This window comes from Phacochoerus africanus, chromosome 7, assembly GCF_016906955.1.
Source record: "Phacochoerus africanus isolate WHEZ1 chromosome 7, ROS_Pafr_v1, whole genome shotgun sequence".
Taxonomy (NCBI): Eukaryota; Metazoa; Chordata; class Mammalia; order Artiodactyla; family Suidae; genus Phacochoerus; species Phacochoerus africanus.
The window spans coordinates 6,776,955-6,795,737 of record NC_062550.1 but is presented as its reverse complement, the minus strand read 5'-3'; the positions used below and the strand labels follow the sequence as shown (position 1 = coordinate 6,795,737).

At 45.0% G+C, this 18,783-nt stretch overlaps 1 protein-coding gene across 1 annotated transcript in view; it reads left to right on the top strand.

Annotated features, from left to right (window-relative positions):
- MEI1 (meiotic double-stranded break formation protein 1) overlaps positions 1–18,783 on the top strand; it is a 72,007-nt gene that overhangs the window by 41,309 nt on the left and 11,915 nt on the right. The window contains exons 19-24 of the mRNA XM_047788404.1: positions 5,972–6,119; positions 11,550–11,825; positions 13,692–13,857; positions 15,603–15,707; positions 17,401–17,511; positions 18,004–18,164. Of these exons, the coding sequence (XP_047644360.1) occupies positions 5,972–6,119; positions 11,550–11,825; positions 13,692–13,857; positions 15,603–15,707; positions 17,401–17,511; positions 18,004–18,164 (967 nt within the window). The remainder of the gene's footprint in view (positions 1–5,971; positions 6,120–11,549; positions 11,826–13,691; positions 13,858–15,602; positions 15,708–17,400; positions 17,512–18,003; positions 18,165–18,783) is intronic.

Here is an 18,783-nt window from a genome sequence, read left to right as displayed (position 1 = left end):
GGGTAGTCAGTAGTGAGAGATGAAGGCCTAGGATGATAATGAGCATTCCTTGAGGAGTTCCCTGGTGGCTCAGAGGGTTAAGAATCCAGCGTTGTCACAGCAGGGGCTTGGGTCGCTTCTGTGGCATGGGTTTGATCCCTGGCCCAGGAATTTCCACATGCCATGCCCACCCCCCAAAAGCATTTCTTGATATTGTTTGTGTACCAAAAAAATTAAAATTCAGTGGTTTACTTTGGTTTTAGGAATTACTATACAGCTTATTAAAATGTAAAATCCTTAAAGATGAAAATAATTTATTGATATATATATATATATTTTTTTTTTTCTTGCTTTTTAGGGCTGCACCTTCAGCATATGGAGGTTCCCAGGCTAGGGGTCAAATCAGAGGTGTAGCTGCCTGCCTACACCACAGCTGCAGCAATGCAGGATCCTTGACCCAATGAGCAAGGCCAGGGATCAAACCCATGTCCTCATGGATACCATTCAGACTTGTTTCCACTGCACCACAATGGAACTCCCTGAGATATAATTTATGTAACATAAATTAACCATTTTAAAGTGAAAAATTCAGTGTCATTTAATATATTCATAATGTTTTGCAGCCACCATCTGTCTCTATCGATTTCCAAAACAGTTTCATCATTCCAAAGTCAAATCTCTTACCCACTCCCCATACCTTCTTCTGCTCAGCTCCTGGCAGCCAGCAATCTGTCTCTATGGATTTATCTGTTCTGAACATTTCCTGTTGTTGAAATCATACAGTATGCGACCTTTTGTGCCTGGCTTCTTCCACTTAGCAAAATGTTTTCAAGACTCATCCAGTTAGCATAATGTTGGGTAGCATGCGTTGGTACTTCACGCTTTTTTTATGGCAGAATAATATACCATTATATGTATATACCCCAGTTTGTTTATTCCTTCATCCACTGGGCTGTTTCCACCTTTTGGCTTTCGTGGGTAGCAATGCTGTGGAGGCGTGTGTGCATGTATTGGCTTGAGTACTTGTTTTCTGTTCCTTTTCTGTATTATACCAAGTGGAGACTTGAGGAGTCATGTGGTAATACTATGTTTAACTTTTCGAGGAACTTCCAAGCTATTTTCCAGAGTAGCTGCAATCCTACCAGCAGTGTTTGAAGGTTCCAGTTTTTCCATATCCCTGTCAACACTTGTTACTGTCCATCTTCTTGGCTATAGCTGTCATCCTGGGTATGAAGTGATTTTTGCATTGTGGTCTTGACTAGCATTTCCCTAATGACTAATAATGTTGAGCACCTTTTAATGTCCTTCTTGGTCATTTGTACACCTTTTTTGGAGAAATTCAGATTTTTTTCCCCATTTTTTAACGTAGTTGTAAGGTTTTTTTAAAATATGTTCTAGGTACAAGTCCCCTATCAGATACATTATTTGCAAAATTTTCTCCCATCTGTTGTCTTTTCACTTTCTCAATGGTATCCTTTGAAGTGCAAAAGTTTTTAATTTTGGTGAAATCAGTTTTCAATTTTGATGAAATCTGTCTATTTTCTTTTTTTGCCTTTTTTGTCTTTTTAGGGCTGCACCCACAGCATATGGAGGTTCCCAGGCTAGGGGTCTAATCAGAGCTGTAGCTGCCAGCCTATGCCAGAGCCACAGCAATGCGGGATCCGAGCCATATCTGCAACCTACACCACAGCTCATGGCAACGCCGGATCGTTAACCCACTGAGCAAGGGCAGGGATCGAACCCATAACCTCATGGTTCCTGGTGGGATTTGTTAACCACTGTGCCATGACAGGAACTCCAACTTTATCCATTCTTAATGTTGATGGACATTGTAAACAGTGCTTCTGTGAACACCGGGGTGCATGAATCTTTTTGAATTAGAGTTTTCTCCAGATGCCTATATTTTCTTCTGTAGTTCTTAGAGAACTTTTGTGGTAGTGTGAGGTAGGGGGTCCAACTTCATTCTTTTGCATGTGGCTTATACAGATGTTCGAGCACCACTTGTTGAAAAGATTATTCTTTCCCCTTTTGAATTGTCCTGACACCCTCATTGACAGTCACTTGACTCATGTGATTCTTGAAAAGTTATTTCTTTTTTGCCATACCCATGGAATGCAAAATTCCCAGGCCAGGGATTGAACCTCTGCCAGAGCTATAACTAGAGCCACAGCAGTGATCATGTTGGATCCTTAACCCACTAGGCCGCCAGGAAACTCCTGTGTCTTAAAAAAACAGAAATGTATACTTCTTTTTTAAAAATATACAGAATGAATAGAGTTCCCTTTGTGGCTCAGTGGTTAACGAACCCAACTAGGATCCATGAGGATGCAGATAGTATCCCTGGCCTCAATCAGTGGGTTAAAGATCTGGCATTGCCGTGAGCTGTGGTGTAGGTTGCAAACTTGGCTCAAATCCAGTGTTGCTGTGGCTGTGGTGTAGGCCAGCAGCTGCAGCTCCGATTCAACCCTTAGCTTTGGAACTTCCGTATGCTACAGGTGCGGCTCTAAAAATACCAAAATACACACACAGAATGGGATATAATATAATGTATTCAACTTGCTTTTTTTTTTTCTTTTGTCTTTTTTTTTTAGGGCCACACCTGCAGCATATGGAGGTTCCTAGTGGGATTTGTTTCCGTTGTGCCACAATGGGAACTCCTCAACTTGCTTTTTTTTTTTTTTGTCTTTTTGCTATTTCTTGGGCCACTCCCGTGGCATATGGAGGTTCCCAGGCTAGGGGTCCAATTGGAGCTGTGGCCACCAGCCTACGCCAGAGCCACAGCCACGCAGGAACTGGGCCGTGTCTGCAACCTACACCGCATGCAGCTCATGGCAACTCCGGGTCCTTAACCCACTGAGCAAGGGCAGGGACCGAACCCACAATCTCATCGTTCCTAGTCGGATTCGTTAACCACTGCGCCACGACGGGAACTCCTCAACTTGCTTTTTAACTTAACAAAACAGTATATCTTGGATATCTTTGCATGCCAGTACATGTATTAATAGGTCTACCTTATTCTTTTGGTAGCTGTAGTCTTTTGGTAGCATAATATTTATATTACGGCTATTATCTATTTTATTTTTATTTTAAAAATTTTATTTTTAGATTTACAGGAAAGTTACAGAGACTGCAGAGAGTTCTCTCATACTCTTTTCACTGCTTTTCTCCTAATACTAATATAACTATGGTACATTTATCAAACTAAGACGCCAAAATCGGCACATTACTGTTTTTTCTCATTTTTAAATTGTAAAATACACAAAGTTTTCCATCTTAACCATTTTTTAGGGTATAATCAACATTATTTCATTCATAACATTGTGCTACCATCACTGCCATCCGTCTCCAGAACTCTTTGCATCTTGTGAAACTGAGAATCTATGCCCATTAAACAGGAACTCTCCACCTCCCCTTCCCTCAGCCCCTCACAACCACCATTTACTTTTGTCCCTATGATTTTGACCATGCTAAGCATTTCGTAGAGTGGCGTCATACAGTATTTGTCTTTTCATGACTGGTTTATTTCAGTTAGCATGATGTCTTAAGATTCATCCATGCTGCAGCATATGTCCAAATTTCCTTCCTTTTTTCTGCTGAATAATATTCCATTGTATATGTATGTACCACATTTTGCTTATCCATTCAGCCATCAATAGACATTTTAGTTGTCTCCTCTTTTTAGCTAGTGTGAATAATGCTGCTGTCAACATAGATATACACATATCTCTCTGAGACCCTGTTTTGAATTGTTTGGGGTATATACCCAGAAGTGGAATTGCTAGATCATCTGGTCGTTGTGTTTTCAAGGTTTTGAGGAGATGTCATGCTGTCTTCCACAGTGGCTGTACCATTTTACATTCCTGCCAGCAGCACACAGGGTTCCAGTTTCTCCACATCCTCTCTAATACTTGTTATTTTTGTTCCTTTGATAAGTGGCCGTCCTAGTGGATGTGGGATTTTTGTTGTTGTTTGTTGTTTGTCTTTTTAGGGCAACACCCACAGCATATGGAGGTTCCCAGGCTAGGGGTCAAATGGGAGCTACAGCTGCCAGCCTGTGCCACAACCATAGCAATGCAGGATCCAAGCCGCTTCTGTGACCTACACTACAGCTCATGGCACCGCTGGATCCTTAACCCACCAAGCGATGCCTGGGATTGAACCTGCATCCTCATGGATACTAGTCAGATTCATTTCCACTGAGCCACGACGGGAACTCTGGATGTGAGATTGTTAATCTCATAGTTTTGATTTGTGTTTCCCTAATGATTAGTGATGGTGAGCATCTTTTAACATGCTTATTGGCCACATTTATATCTTCTTTGGAGAAGTGTCTGTTCAAGTCCTTTGCCTATTTTTGTTTTGTTTTTAGCCATACCCAAGGCATGCAGAAGTTCCCAGGCTAGGGATCAAACCCGAGCCATAGCAGTGACAACACTGAATCCTAAACTGGTAGGCTGCCAGGGAACTCTTTTTGCCCATTTTTGAATCAGATTGTTGTGAGTTTTTTGGTCACTGAGAGGAGTTCTCTGTATATTCTGGATATTTCTTCCTTCCTCCTTCCCTCCCTCTCTCTCTCTCTCTCTCTCTCCCTTTCTTTCTTCCTCATCCATGGCATATGGATGTTCGTGGGCCAGGGTCGAATATGAGTCATAGGTGTGCAATGCCAGATCCTTAAACCCACTGTGCCAAGCCGAGAATCGAACCTGTGCTGCTGCAGAGACAGTGCTAGATCCTTAACCTGCTGTGCCACCCTGGGAACTCCTGTATATTAATTTCTGATTTGAGATATGATTTGCAAATAATTTCTCCCACTCTGTGAGTTACCTTTTTACTCCGTTGATGTTGTTTTTTGATGCACAAAAGTTTAAAATTTTCATGAAGTCTAATTTGTTTATTTTTTCTTTTGTGGCCTGTGCTATTGGTGTCTTAACCAAGCAATCATTGCCAAATTCGATATCATGAAACATTTGCCTTATTTTTTTTTAAGTTTTATTGTTTTAGGTCTTACATTTAGGGTTAGGGTTAGGGTTTCCTCATCAAATGGTCTTGGCACCTGTGTTGAAAATCGTTTGAGGAGTTCCTGTCGTGGCACAGTGGTTGATGAATCCGACTAGGAACCATGAGGTTGTGGGTTCTATCCCTGGCCTTGCTCAGTGGGTTAAAGATCCGGCATTGCCATGAGCTGTGGTATAGGTTGCAGACGTGGCTTGGATCCCGCGTGGCTGTGGCTCTGGCATAGGCCAGTGGCTACAGCTCCGATTAGACCCCTAGCCTGGGAACTCCATATGCCGCGAGAGCGGCCCAATAAGTGGCAAAAAGACAAAAAAAAAAATCGTTTGACCATATATGTGAGGGTACAAAATTAACCAAACTTTACTCAGATTTCACCAGTTTTCCCTCTGCTGTCCCTTTTCTGTTCCAGGACACAGTCCATGATACCTCCTGGATAGCATTGCATTTAATTATTATCTACTTTAAAATATTTGACTTTTTTTGGTCTTAATCTGATATGTAAGACATACTCATGGCAGAAAATTAAAAAGGTATAAAGGATATATAGTGAAGTCAGTCTCCTTCTCATCCCCATCTCCCTTGCCTGTACAAGTACAGGTGTCTCCCTCCTCTAGTAGGTAGCCCATTGAACACACAAATGTTTAGTGATAAATACAAGAAGAGCCGGGTGGACAGGCTGCCCAAGCAGGGCCTCCTGAACCCCAGAATCAGTATCTTTCTTTTTAACACTGCTGGTCCAGCTGGCTGATGCTTCACTTTTTAGGTGTGGGTGAGGAGTCTCAGGCCTCTAGCAGAGCCTTGCAGAGAACTATGTGCTGCACATTTGTGACAATGCTTTGTTAAGTATTTACAGCACACTCTTTGTGCAAGGTGTCATTAGGCTCTGGACATGCTGGGACAGGACAGTGGCTGAGGGAGGATATGGCAAGGCAGGACAGCCATCTCTGCCTTTTATACTCAGACTTTGCTTGGTCGACAGGTGTGTCTCAGAGGCGGAGTTATTCATGGCCGTGCAAAGCTTCCTTCTGTCCCTGCAGGACCAGGGCGAGCGCCCTCCACTGGTGGTCTTCAGAGCTTCCATCTATCTGCTTGCAACCTGCCAGGACAAAGATGGTGCACTAGATGAGGTATGGGCTGAAATGCCTGGGGCTCTTCCTCCTCCTCCTGCACCTTTTTTCCATCATGGTTTCTTGGGAGGCCGTGAGGACGTATGTGTAGAGAAGAGGGTGGCAGAGAGAGAGAGAGTGTGTGTTGGGGGAGTGGAGGGAGGTAGAGTGCTGGCACATGCAGAGCCTCTGTGACTTAGTTAATTCTCGCAACAGTCCTGGAGGCAGAGATTCTTATTTACATTTTATAAATAAGAAAGTCAAAACTTAGGTTATAGTAACTTTTGCTAGGTCACATAGTTAATTGATGGGGGAACTGGGACACCGACTCAGACTTGACCAACTCCCAAGGCTCTTTTCTTAGTAGCACCTCTAGCTTGTGCAGGAGGAGAGAGGCATGAGTTATCTCCAGATAAGAATTTATCAAACCAAGTGTGTTTCTGGGACTCAGATCATTGTTAATCAGGCTGATCTCGGATCACTTTAATGGTAGTTATATGTTACAAGTTTTCTCTCTGCAGCTTCTTTATAAATTCTTGGGGATCAAGGACTATGTCTGATTTATCACTGAATCTCTCACCTTTTCCATTGAAAATTGCTTCTTAGCAAGAGTCAACATCAATCCTTAGATGTTGACTCTTCAGCCTCAACTTAAGGATACTCTTCCTTCACTGACTGTTAATTTGCCTTTTTCTTGGATTACTATTGGGGCAAATGTGATGTAATCAGACCTAATTTAATTTGAATGGAAGCAGGAAGGTGTAGCAGAAGTGCAGATGTTTTCAAGTAAGATAGATGTAGGTATATAATGTCCCGTTGTCTTTCTTTTTGTGGTATTAACAGCCCTTGGTGATCATTGCCTAGATCCATTAATTCATTAGGGATTATGAAATCATAATATCCTAATTATCTCTTTGTTTATTAACTAGAATATTTGTATAAAAGAAAACTTCTCTCATCAACTATTTAGTTACTCTGAATGGAAGATTGTATAGGAAGCATAAGTTGAATGTTTGATTCTCTTTATCAGTTTTCAAGAAAATGAGTTGGTTGCCTAGCATTCTCCAAAAGTGACCAAAGATTTTTTTTTTAGTATCATTATGAACTTGTGGACTTAAAAATATTTTATGGTTTCAATACACTGTAGTTATTACTCTCTTGAGGATCAAATTGTCCTGTCTTTGGTCAGTGGGAGCCTATTCAAGGTTGCTCCAAGTCCTTTTGACATGGTCTTTTTAGTCCTTGGGCAGAATTTGAGTTTTCTAGTATGACAAGATTCTTCAATTCTTATCATGGCTCAGCAGAAACGAATCTGACTAGCATCCATGAGGATGCAGTTTTGATCCCTGGCCTCGATTAGTGGGTTAAGTATCCGGCATTGCCGTGAGCTGTGGTGTAGGCCGGCAGCTACAGTTCCAATTCACCCCTAGCCTGGGAACCTCTATATGCTGTGTGTGACCCCCAAAAGATTAAAAAAAAAAAAAAAGGATGCTTCAGGCTTTCCTGCTCTCTCATTTTCTCTTGGTCCTATCTCAGTTAGGCTTTCACTCTTACCACATCCCTGAAAACACACTTATCAAAGTCACCAATAACAGATACATGGCTAAAACCAATACTTAATGTGTCAGTCATCATCTTACTTAACCTATCAACAGCATCTCTTTTCTTTGAAACACTGCTTTTACCTGGCGTCTAGAATACCATGTACTCCTGGTTTTCTTCCTCCTTCTCTGGCAGTTATGTCTCAGTGTCTTTTGCTGATTCTCTCTTATCTCCTTGACCTCCAAGTGTTGCAGCACCCCAGGGACTGCTCTTCTTTTTTCTCTGAACTTACTGCTTTGCTGATCTCATACAGCCGTATGGTTTAATCCGCAGCTGAATTAAACAAGATCATTCTGCTTTTAGGACAGTAGAACAAAGGAGTACGAGGGGAGGGTGCAGAAACCAGTTCGGAGGTTGCAGCAGGAATGCAGGCGAACGATCGTAGAGGAGGTGGTGAAAAGCATCCGCTTCTGGATCTGTTTTGAAGTTGGTGCCACAGGCTCTCTTGATGGACCAGTGCGAGGTGTGAGAGTAAGAGAGAACAAAAGGATGTTTCCAAAGACTTTGGTTCTGATGAGGGTCAAAGAATTGTTGCGCTGAGATGCTAGAGGGAGCGAGCTGGAAAGACAGAGAGGGAGGGAGCGAGCGGGAAAGACAGAGGGGGTGGTAGTAAAATGGGATGCTGGAAACTGGGATTGTTGAGGAAGGTGCCGTTCTTCATGTTGACAAGGCCCAGAGGCACGATCGTGGAAATGAGTGGCTGAGGCAAGTAGAGGAGAGTTGAAAGGAGGGAGTAAGAATACGTGGAGGCCAAGGTTTTTGAACTGAGGAAGTAGGTGTGAAAAGTAGCCTCCCTTGAGGGACTGTGCGCAGAACAAGTTTTTGGAAAAGAATCAAAGCAACAAGGTGAGGGGAGTATTTGAAAAAGAGGGACAGGACACAGGGCACTTGCTAAGGATACAGAGTTCCAGAGGGCACAGTGGAAGGGATTTGGCATCAGAAAAGAGCATGTCCTGAGCCATATGGGAATGACCTGGAAGTTCTGGGCTTTCCAAGGTGATTGATGCGAACAGGAGAAAAAGACGCAGTAGGCATCGTTTTAATGGCTTTAAGACTAATAGTGGTGGCAAGGCTGGGTCCTTGGGGGTTCCCTCTTCGTATTTACCAGTGGTGGCATGGAGACTTGGAAAATAGTTTGCAGAGCTCCAGCCCTCAGCTCTTAGGTGTGAATCCATAAATGACAGGCAATTTTTATTGCACTTCAAAAATGTTTATATAAATGGCAACATACAATCACAACTTGATTTTTTATGTCAGTTTTATTTTTCTATTTTTATTTAAGTTTATTTATCCAGTTTCTTATTGTAGTATAAAATACTCAAACAAAAATTTGCTGTCTTAACCATTTTTTAGTGTACATTTCAATGGTATTAAGTACATTAACATTGTTGGCAACTGTCACCACCATCCATCTCCAGAATTCTTTTCATCTTGCAAAACTGAAACTCTATACCCACTAAACAATAACTCCTCTGAGTTCCCATCATAGCTCAACAGTAATGAACCTGACTAGTATACATGAGGACATGGGTTCGATCCCTGGCCTTGCTCAGTGGGTTAAGGATCCGGTTTTGCTGTGAACTATGGTGTAGGTTGCAGACATGTCTTGGATCTGGCATGGCTGTGGCTCTGGCTTAGGATAGCAGCTACAGCTCTGATGCGACCCCCTAACCTGGGAACTTCCATATGCCGGGGGTGCAGCCCTAAAAAGACAACAACAACAAAAAAAGACCCTCCTCTATGTGAATCGAGTACTTGACATGTGCCAGATGCCTTGTGGGTCCTTGTAGAGTTGCAGGAATCAAACAAATTCCCTGTCTCCAGAGAGCACTGGTTTGGAAAGAGAGACAAAAAGATCTCCTACAAGGCAGAGAACAACAGCAACGCGTGCTCTCCTGGAGTTGGAGTGCTGTCAAGAGCTGTGAAAGCACACGGGCAGAGAGACTGTATCTGATTGTAGTCTCAGGAGGGCCTTTGCTGAGGAGATGGAGTTGGTGAAGGGAGAACTTTCAGGTTGAAAGAGAGCAAGATTTAAGTACAGAAGTGGGAAGCTGTCCAGTCTGTCCATCCAAGGAAGGAAGCCTAGTGTCGTGTGGCTTGGCCACCTCATAAGGGCGACAGAGTGGAGAGAAGCTGGGAGGTAGAGTTAAGTCTTTCATAACATGCTCAAAAATGACATTAGGAAAGCAATTACATTTACAATAGCATTAAAAAATAAAATACATAGGAATAAATTTAGCAAAAGAAGTGCAGGGCTTGATCCCTGAAAAATCGCAAAACATCATTGAAAGAAGACCTAGATAAGTCGACATCCCGTGTGCATGAGTCAGAATACCTAGTGGCCAGTTCTACGATAAGTAAGTTCTGAGGATATAATGTACAACGTGAAGACTATCGCCAACAATGCTGTTTTGTATATTTGAAAGTTGCTAAGAAAGCAGGTCTTAAAAGTTCTCATCACACAAGGAAAAAACTTTTGTAACTGTGTAAAGCGATGGAGGGCATCTAAACTTATTGTGGTCATCATCTTATACATTAGCCAGTCGTTACATTGTACACCTTCAACTTATATGATGCTGTATGTCAGTTGTATCTCATGAAACTTGGGAAAAGAAAGACTTAAAAGTATTAACATGGCAGTACTCCCCAAGCTGATCTATAGATTCAACATAATCTTAATCAAAATCCCAGTTGTCCTCTTTTCTTTGGGTCCAGAAATGGACAGGCTGATCCTAAAATTCATATGGAAATGAAAGGGACTCAAAATAGAAAAAAGCAATCTTGAAAAAGAACAAAGTTAGAGGAGTCACACTTCCTTTTTTTTTTTTTTTTGGCTACACTTGCAGTGTGTGGAAGTTCTGGGGCCAAGGATTGAACCCCTGCCACACCAGTGACCTGAACCACCGCAGTGACAATGATAGATCCTTAACCCACTGAGCCACCAGATTCACACCTTTTTTTAAAATTTTTAAAAGCAATTTTAAAAACAAAAACAATTTTTGAAGTTTTTTAATTAAATTTTTCTTTGGCTGCACTTGTGGTGTGCAGTAGGTGCAACCCCACCCCCACCCCCGCCGCCAAAAATGCTATTGGGACAGCAGGATATCCACATGCAACAGAGTGAAGTTGGACCCTTACTTCACACCATGCACAAAAATTAACTCAAAACGGATCAAAGACCCCAATGAAAGTGTCAAAACTGCAAAATTCTTAGAGTAACATATGAAGGAACTTGAGCTTTGTTGTATGTGCAATGGGAAGAGAGAGGTTTTTGAGGGTTAGCAAATGATTCAACACACCTGCTCTTTGCTTTCTGTGTGCCAGGCCCTATGCCAGGTGCACAGATTGATCTGCTACAGTCCCTGCCCTCAAGCAGTTCCAGTCTAGTGGGAGAGGTAGAAACGCACATGCTGACAATCATGACACACTGTGGTAAGTATCATTCCAGAGTCGGGCTTCTTGGCCACAGCACTGTTTAACATTTTGCACAGCATAACCCTTTCCTGTGGGAAGATGTCCTGTGCATTGTAGGATGTTGAGCAGAATCCCTGCTCTCTTCCACTAGATGCCAGTAGCACTGCCCAAATCAAGACAATCAAAAGTAAATGTCCCTTGGGGAGCAGAATCCCCCCCAGTTGAGGACTGCTCTTATAAGATAAGCACAGTGAAGTTGAGGACTGCTGTTATAAGGTAAGCACAGACGGTGATGGAATGAGCCAGGGAAGATATCCTGGAGCCCTGAAAAGCCAGTACATTTTTTGCTGTTACATCTTAGCTTTGTGTGTTGGGGATTGGGGTCTCTTGGGCCCTCTACAAGGTGTATTCAGCTCCTTTCTTCTTTTCCCCCAGGCCGTGATCAGTGCCATCAGAAAATTCCTGGAGTGGGTCCCGGACTTGCACCTAGTCTACACCCACCACCCCCACCTACTCAGGTTATTCCTGTTGTGTCCAGAGCTGATGAGTAGGTTTGGGCACCGTGTCCTGGACCTTTGGTTCTCCTGGGAAGAGAGCAGCTATGAGGAGCTGGATGATGTCTCCTCTGGTGGGCAGCCCACCCTTCCTGCCAGCTTAGCAGTCCTGTTTCGCATACTCAGAAGCAGCCCCAGCATCCTGCTCATTTTGCTAGTAGGTTACCACTTGGCTCATTTTCGCTTTTAGAGGTGACAGGCACTGTCTCTGGGAACTGGTTTATTGAAGTCAGGAGGCACCTGCAGCTGCTTCTGCCCACCTCTGGGCTTATCGCAGTTTCCATGTGAGTAGGCGGTCCTGTCGGCTGGCAGGTGCCTGGTTTCTGAAAGTCCATACCCTTTCCTAAGTCTGATGGAGGTGTGCTTACTGAAAGATATGTGCCTCTCTAGTCCCCAGAGACTGTAACTATGAAATGCTGACCTTGGTCACCATTCCCTCTCGCCTTCCTATCTTCTCTTGAACTGGTCCTGCTAACAAGGGTTTGATGTCAGAGGACACCCCGGGGCATGTAGATGAAGATGTCTGATTGCAGAGAGACAGGCTCTTTTTGGCAGTAATTCACTGGCTAATGCTACGGTGTGTAGTGCACTCCCTTGGGCATACCTAGAATTCTTTCTTGAGTTTATCGCATATTCCAGCGCTCTTTAATGAAGTAAGGCATTCCTGTAATTTCTGTCAGGTCCATCAGTTAGGTAAGTAGGCTGCCTGTTGTCTGCACTTTCTAACACTGGCTTTAAGCCATCTTCCTGTGCTCCTTATTATAGGTATAACTGCTATAGTTTATATATGTATTTTAAAAAGGAAATTATTTATACATTCGACAGTTCATGTTGAGTGACCAGTTACTAGTGGCAGGTCCCAAGCTAATTGAGCACATTAGCATATGAAATGCTTGGTTTAGAACCCCTGCCTTCAACGCCAGTTCATGAATGTGGCCCCTCCATAGTCCAGCTCTTCAGAGAAGAGTAGGTATTATTTTGATATATATATTTTTTTTGTCTTTCTTTTTAGGGCCACACCCATGGCATATGGAGGTTCCCAGGCTAGGGGTCCAATCAGAGCTATAGCCACCAGCCTACACCAGGGCCATGGCAACATGGGATCTGAGCCGCATCTGCGACCTACACCACTGCTCATGGCAACGCCCTATCCTTAACCCACTGAGCGAGGCCAGGAATCGAACCTACGTCTTCATGGATGCCAGTCAGGTTCGTTAACCACTGAGCCACAGTGGGAACTCCCTTGATATTCTTTTTTTAAAATTGAAGTGTAGTTGATTTACAATGTAGTGTTAATTTCTTCTGTACAGCAAAGGATTCACTTACACATGTGTATGTATGTTAAAAAATATTCTTGGAGTTCCCATCGTGGCGCAGTGGTTAACAAATCTGACTAGGAACCATGCGGTTGTGGGTTCGGTCCCTGCCCTTGCTCAGTGGGTGAAGGATCCGGCGTTGCCGTGAGCTGTGGTGTAGGTTGCAGACGCGGCTCGGATCCCGCGTTGCTGTGGCTCTGGCATAGGCCAGTGGCTACAGCTCCGATTCAACCCCTAGCCTGGGAACCTCCATATGCCGCAGGAGCGGCCCAAGAAATGGCAAAAAGACAAAAATATATATATGTATATTCTTTTCCATTATTGTTTGTAATAGGACATTAAATATAGTTCTCTGTGTCCTTCGATAGTCTTATTATCAAAAAACATGATTCCCTGATTTATGGGAGTGACTGTGGTGGCAATAACACCTGCATATTATGTATCTCACATCCTGCATTCAGATCCTGACTGTGCCACTTACTAGCTCTGTGAACTTTGGCACATCACATAATCTCTTGGCGCCTCCGTTTCCTCCTGTTTAGGAGAGACCTACTAGGCAGGATGATGCGCGGGAGGTGCTGAGTGAGTGCTCGCTCCCTAGGATCTGTAACAGCATCACTTGGGGCCCTTCTGCAGCATCTCGTTACCGCCCACCTGCCCCCAACCATAATGCCCTCTGAGCTCTGGCTTTCTACTCTCCTGCTCAGGACCTCATCTATTCCAGCCCCGTGGACACAGCCCGCAAGGTACTGATCATCCTGAGGACCTTTTTGAGGAGGAATGTGGATGTCCAGGTGGGCGGTCTCATCCGAGGCCACTTCCTGTTGATTCTACAGCACCTACTGCTGGAACATGGGTCCTCCCCCTCAGGAGGTCAGTCTGAAACTGCTGGGGGCATGTTTTTACCTGAATGTCAGAAAAGAATGGGCATATCTGGAGTTCCGTGGTAGCTCAGTGCGTTAAGGATCTGGTGTTGTCACTGCTGTGGGACAGGTTTGATCCCTGGCCTGGGAACTTCTGCTTGCTGCGGGTACGGCAAAAAAAAAAAAAAAAAAGAGTAGTCATCTCTGCCCTGATGAGGTCTGCTCTGCTAGAAAGAATCAGAGTTTTTTCTGCAAAAGAAAAGTCAGGCCAGTGGGGCATCAAACAAAACTTTATCTCCTTTCTCTCATTGGAGAGGGATGCGCAACATGTTTGGTGTGCGCGTGTGCGTGTGTGTGTGTGTGTGTGTGTGTGTGTGTGGTTTGAGTATGCTTCATGTCTCTGTGTGTTTAGCATGGGTGGGTGTATTTCACATATGTGTGCATGTGCCCGCCCTGCACAGCATGTGCTCAGAGCTGTTTATCACAAGACGACAGCCTCCAGTTGGGAAGAAGAAAGTAGGCAGTATTGCAGAAGTCAGGGAGGCTGCAGCAGCCAGCAGGGCCTGGGAAGGGGTTGGATCTGTGATGTATTAGAAACTTCTGATGAAATCCAGAAGGATGGTTTCCAAATCTAGAACGGATTCTCTGGAGTCAAGGAAACTTGGCATTTGGTACAGTGTGACTACACTGAAAAGACTGGAATTGGTTTGTTTTATCCTATTTTTAGAAAGTTGAGTTTTTAGGAGTTCCTGTTGTGGTGCAGAGGAAACGAATCCGACTAGTAACCATGAGGTTGCAGGTTCGATCCCTGGCTTTGATCAGTGGGTTAAGGATCCAGCGTGGCCATGAGCTGTGGTATAGGTCGCAGCCATGGCTTGGATCCTGTGTGGCTGTGGCTGTGGCTGGAAACTGTAGCTCTGATTTGGCCCCTAGCCTGGGAACCTCCATATGCTGTGGGTGTGGCCCTAAAAAGCAAAAAAAAAAAAAAGGAGAAAAAAAGAAAAGCCAAGTTTTTAAATTAAATTTCTAAGCAATTAAGAGGAGGTAGGAGGAGAGCTATTCCTCACTTGGTCCAGTCCTGATTGAGGATGGAGATTTAGAGGTATGTTTAAGGGTATCTGGAGGAGCTGAATCCTTCCTTTTTAGGGAAGGATGAGCCACAACTGATAATGATGTTTAAGAGCTATGGGGTTTCTTGGAAACACATGGTGGAGAAACCATGGGCATTGGATTCACATTTGGGTTCAAATCCTGGCCCTACCACGTACAGGCTGTGGGACCTTGGAGATGTCGCTTAGCCTCTCTGGGCCTCTGTTTTCTTTTATTTTCTTTTTGGTCACGCCCCAGGCACGTGGAAGATGCAAAAGTTCTTGGGACAGGAATTGAACACGCACCACAGCAGTGACCAGAGCCACAGCAGTGACAGTGCTAGATCCTTAACCATTAGGCCACCAAGGAACTTCTGGGCCTCAGTTTTCGTAACTGCAAAATAGGAATAACAGTCCCTGCTTCACATGATTTTTAAGAGGATTAAGTAAAATAATGAATTCCCGGTACCCAACCCAAAGTTGGCACTCAGTACTGCAGTTGCTCCTCTTCCAAATGAGGAAGTAAGAAGACGGGAATAGGAGTAAATCCCAATGAACCGTTTACAGTTGGCGGGTGGGGGGTGGGGGGGGGGGTTGGGGCGGTGCTGTCTGACTTGGGCTGATCTCATCATCAATGCCCCTGACCAGCCCTCCTTGTTCCTCACAGCCTCGGGGAACCTGCCTTTGCTGCTGAGCCTCCTCTCCTTGGTGCAGCTGAGGAACGAATCAGAGCAGGAACTGGACAGCATGGCCATGAAGCTCCTTCACCAAGGTGCCCTGGCTGCTTGGGACAGTGCCTGAGGGCCTACCTGGGGCTGGGTGTGCTATGGGTCCTCCCTCAGTCGTGCTGCCCTTGCTCCTTTCTTCCATCCTTTAATCCTTTTGGAAGAAGCTAGTGGGTCAATCTGTTCCTGTGGGCTTCTTGATAAGGGACCTTCCAGATCTTTCTCTGCTTGCTCTCTGGGGAAGTTTAGAAATCAAAAAAACAACAACAAAATAAGTCATTGTGTGACACACTCCAAAATCAGAAATGCCTGCGTTTGTTCTCAGCTTAGCGCCTAGCTGAGCAGCCTTGGGCGATCGCCTAGCCTCTGTGAGCTTCTGGTCCCTCATCGGTAAAATAATAACATGCACCTGATTTAGGGTTGCTGCGAGGCATAACTGTGATGTACGTACAGGGCCAGATGCTTGGCTCACAGTATTCCCTCAAGGTGTACGATCCAGGGAGATTCATTTCTCCTGGCGCGAGCTCGGTTCCCTGCCTCACGCCACAGCTGGCTCAGGACATGGCGATCCAGTTCTTTAGACCTCTTTTCTGCCCACATTCCAAACCACGTTAGGATGCCTTATTGCTCATTCATGTAGTTCTCTGTTTATAGGCAGCGCCCTTAGGAAGATTTGTTGTGGAAAGGTTGAAATTAATAGGAAAAATCGTGTGTTTTCATTACCTGTTGACTTTCAGGTCCCCTGGCCACAGGTGTGGATGGTATTTTTCCCCTGCCAGGAGCCCACGTCTTCTCATGAGTAGATCATTGTCGGGCTTGGAAGGGCCACCAGGCGCCCCTTGGTGTTGGTCATCACTGGCCTCTCTTATCCTGTCAAGGCTGACACTCAGCTGGGAGGGAGGCCTGTGTTTGACAAAAACAGCCATAAAAAGGGCCTCTAACAGGGAGGAGTAACGGGCTGAAACATACACGTGAGATGAATATATATTTACATAAAACGCTTGTGTACTTTCATTTGAGATCAGTGAGGGGCGAGGGTATGACTAGGTCTTACTGACCATCAGCCAAGTAAAACCAGGTGGGATGTGGCTGCCAAAAAAGTGAAGGGAGACTTGGGTAGATTTCACATCTAGGGGGCAGGGGAGCAAGGAGTGGCAACTCCTGGAGGAAAGGGATGTGTTCTGTAGATGTCTACTCTACATCCAGTAACTTCTTTAAGGGCTGGGGACCATGAAGAGGCATTTAATCTTGCCTTGAGAGATTAAGGAAGGCTTCATGAGGGGACTGAACTTTGAGCTGAATCTTGATCGCCGAATAGGAGGTAAGGAGTTAGCCAGATGGAGGTGATATGAGGAAGTGAATATGGCAAGTATAGGGACCTGCACATCTGTGGTTACAGAGGTCCCCTAGGAAGGTGGTGAGTGCCCTCTTGCTGGGACAATTAAGAGACTGGGTCTTCTTTCTGCTCATGGTGGCAAATGGCCCACATGCCCTCTATATGCAGCTGTGGGCTAGCTTGCCTGATGTTTGTTCAGAAGGACAATGCAACATGCCTTTAGGTTTGTCACTGTTTCTTTCCATTGGCGGTAACATCAGGGACAGTTTGTGCTTGGTCCTCAAAACTGACATCTGCAGTTAGCCCATTGAGGGCCATTATCTGTAAGAAGTGTGAGTGCTGGTGTGTGTTAAAGCCATGGAGTGCTGAGCATGGGGGCTCCTGGGGATTCTCGTCTCTTGCAGTGAGCAAGCTGTGTGGGAAATGCAGCCCCACTGACACGGACATCCTGCAGCCCTCCTTCAACTTCCTGTACTGGAGCCTTCATCAGACCACGCTGGGCAGTCAGAAAAGAGGTGCTGGGGCCCAGGCTGGGGCAGGGAAGAGGAAGGGAGCTGGGCAGTGCTGTGGCCTGTGCTGCCCTCAGTTTTTCCAGGTTAAAAAACAAAAAATAATGGAGTTTCCTGATGGCCTAGCAGATTAAGGATCCAGCGTTGTCACGGCTGTGGCACAGGTTCCGTCCCTGGCCCAGAAAGTTCTGCATGCCACAGGTGTAGCTAAATAAATAAACAGATAAATAGGTAGGTAGGTAGGTAGGTAGATAGACAGACAGACAGACAGACAGACAGATAAGGGGGTATGTGGCTGGATCAGATATTCATAAGTTTCCTTCTGGTCCCAATAACCTGTGGTTCCAAAGTGAAACTTGGATCCTTAGAGCCCCAGACTGATCCTTTGGCCCATCCACCATGTATGTGAAGCACCCATTGGGTACTAAGGACACAGTGGCAGTGAGCTTGGGGTCCTGTGTAACTTATTTGTCCCCTGCCCTGTCTGACCCTCTACAGCTGCTGCAGTGCTCCTGAGCAACACAGCCCTGATAGAGCTTCTAGAGAAGATGCTGGCGCTCACCTGGGCCGAGGAGGGCTCGCCTGGGACCACGCTCCTCTGCTCTGCCTGGCTGCTCACTGCCTCCTTCTCTGCCCTGCAACACAGTGGCGGTCTGCAGGTTAGTCTCTAATGCCTGTGGCTTTGGGGTCTGCGTGGCTCTCAGAGGAGTGCTGAAGATCCTGAGTTCTGGTCCTAGCTTTGTGGCTTATTAGCTGTAACCTTGGCAAGATATTTAACTCTGAGCTTCAGTTTCTTGCCTACAAAACAGAGAAAACATGCAAGGCTGTTGTTCAGTTAGTTTACGTTGATCCATTTAGCACATATGGATCACCTCCATGCCAGGCTGTCCTCTGGGAACAGAGGAATACAAAATGCGTATAGCTTATACCTCACACTTGGGGAACTTGTGTTGTGGTCCTTAAGCAAAGCCTCGAAAGGTAAGAGTGTTCTGAGCAAAGATAGTGTGGAAGGGCACTCCAGGCAACGAAGATGATGTGAGCACAGGCCTGAAGCTGCACAAGTTTAAGACTTGGTGTATATATTTGAAGAGTGGAGAGGTACTGCATGGCTGGACTGTGGGGAGTGGACATCAGAATGGACAAGAAGGCAGAATCCAGCCTGTGACCTTGAAGGGGTGGGAGGCAAACTGTGAAGTGCCACACCTGTGTAAGCCGTCATGTGGCTGATTGAGAAGGTGCTGCAGGGAATAGGAGAGCCATGGACATGTCCACAGAGCG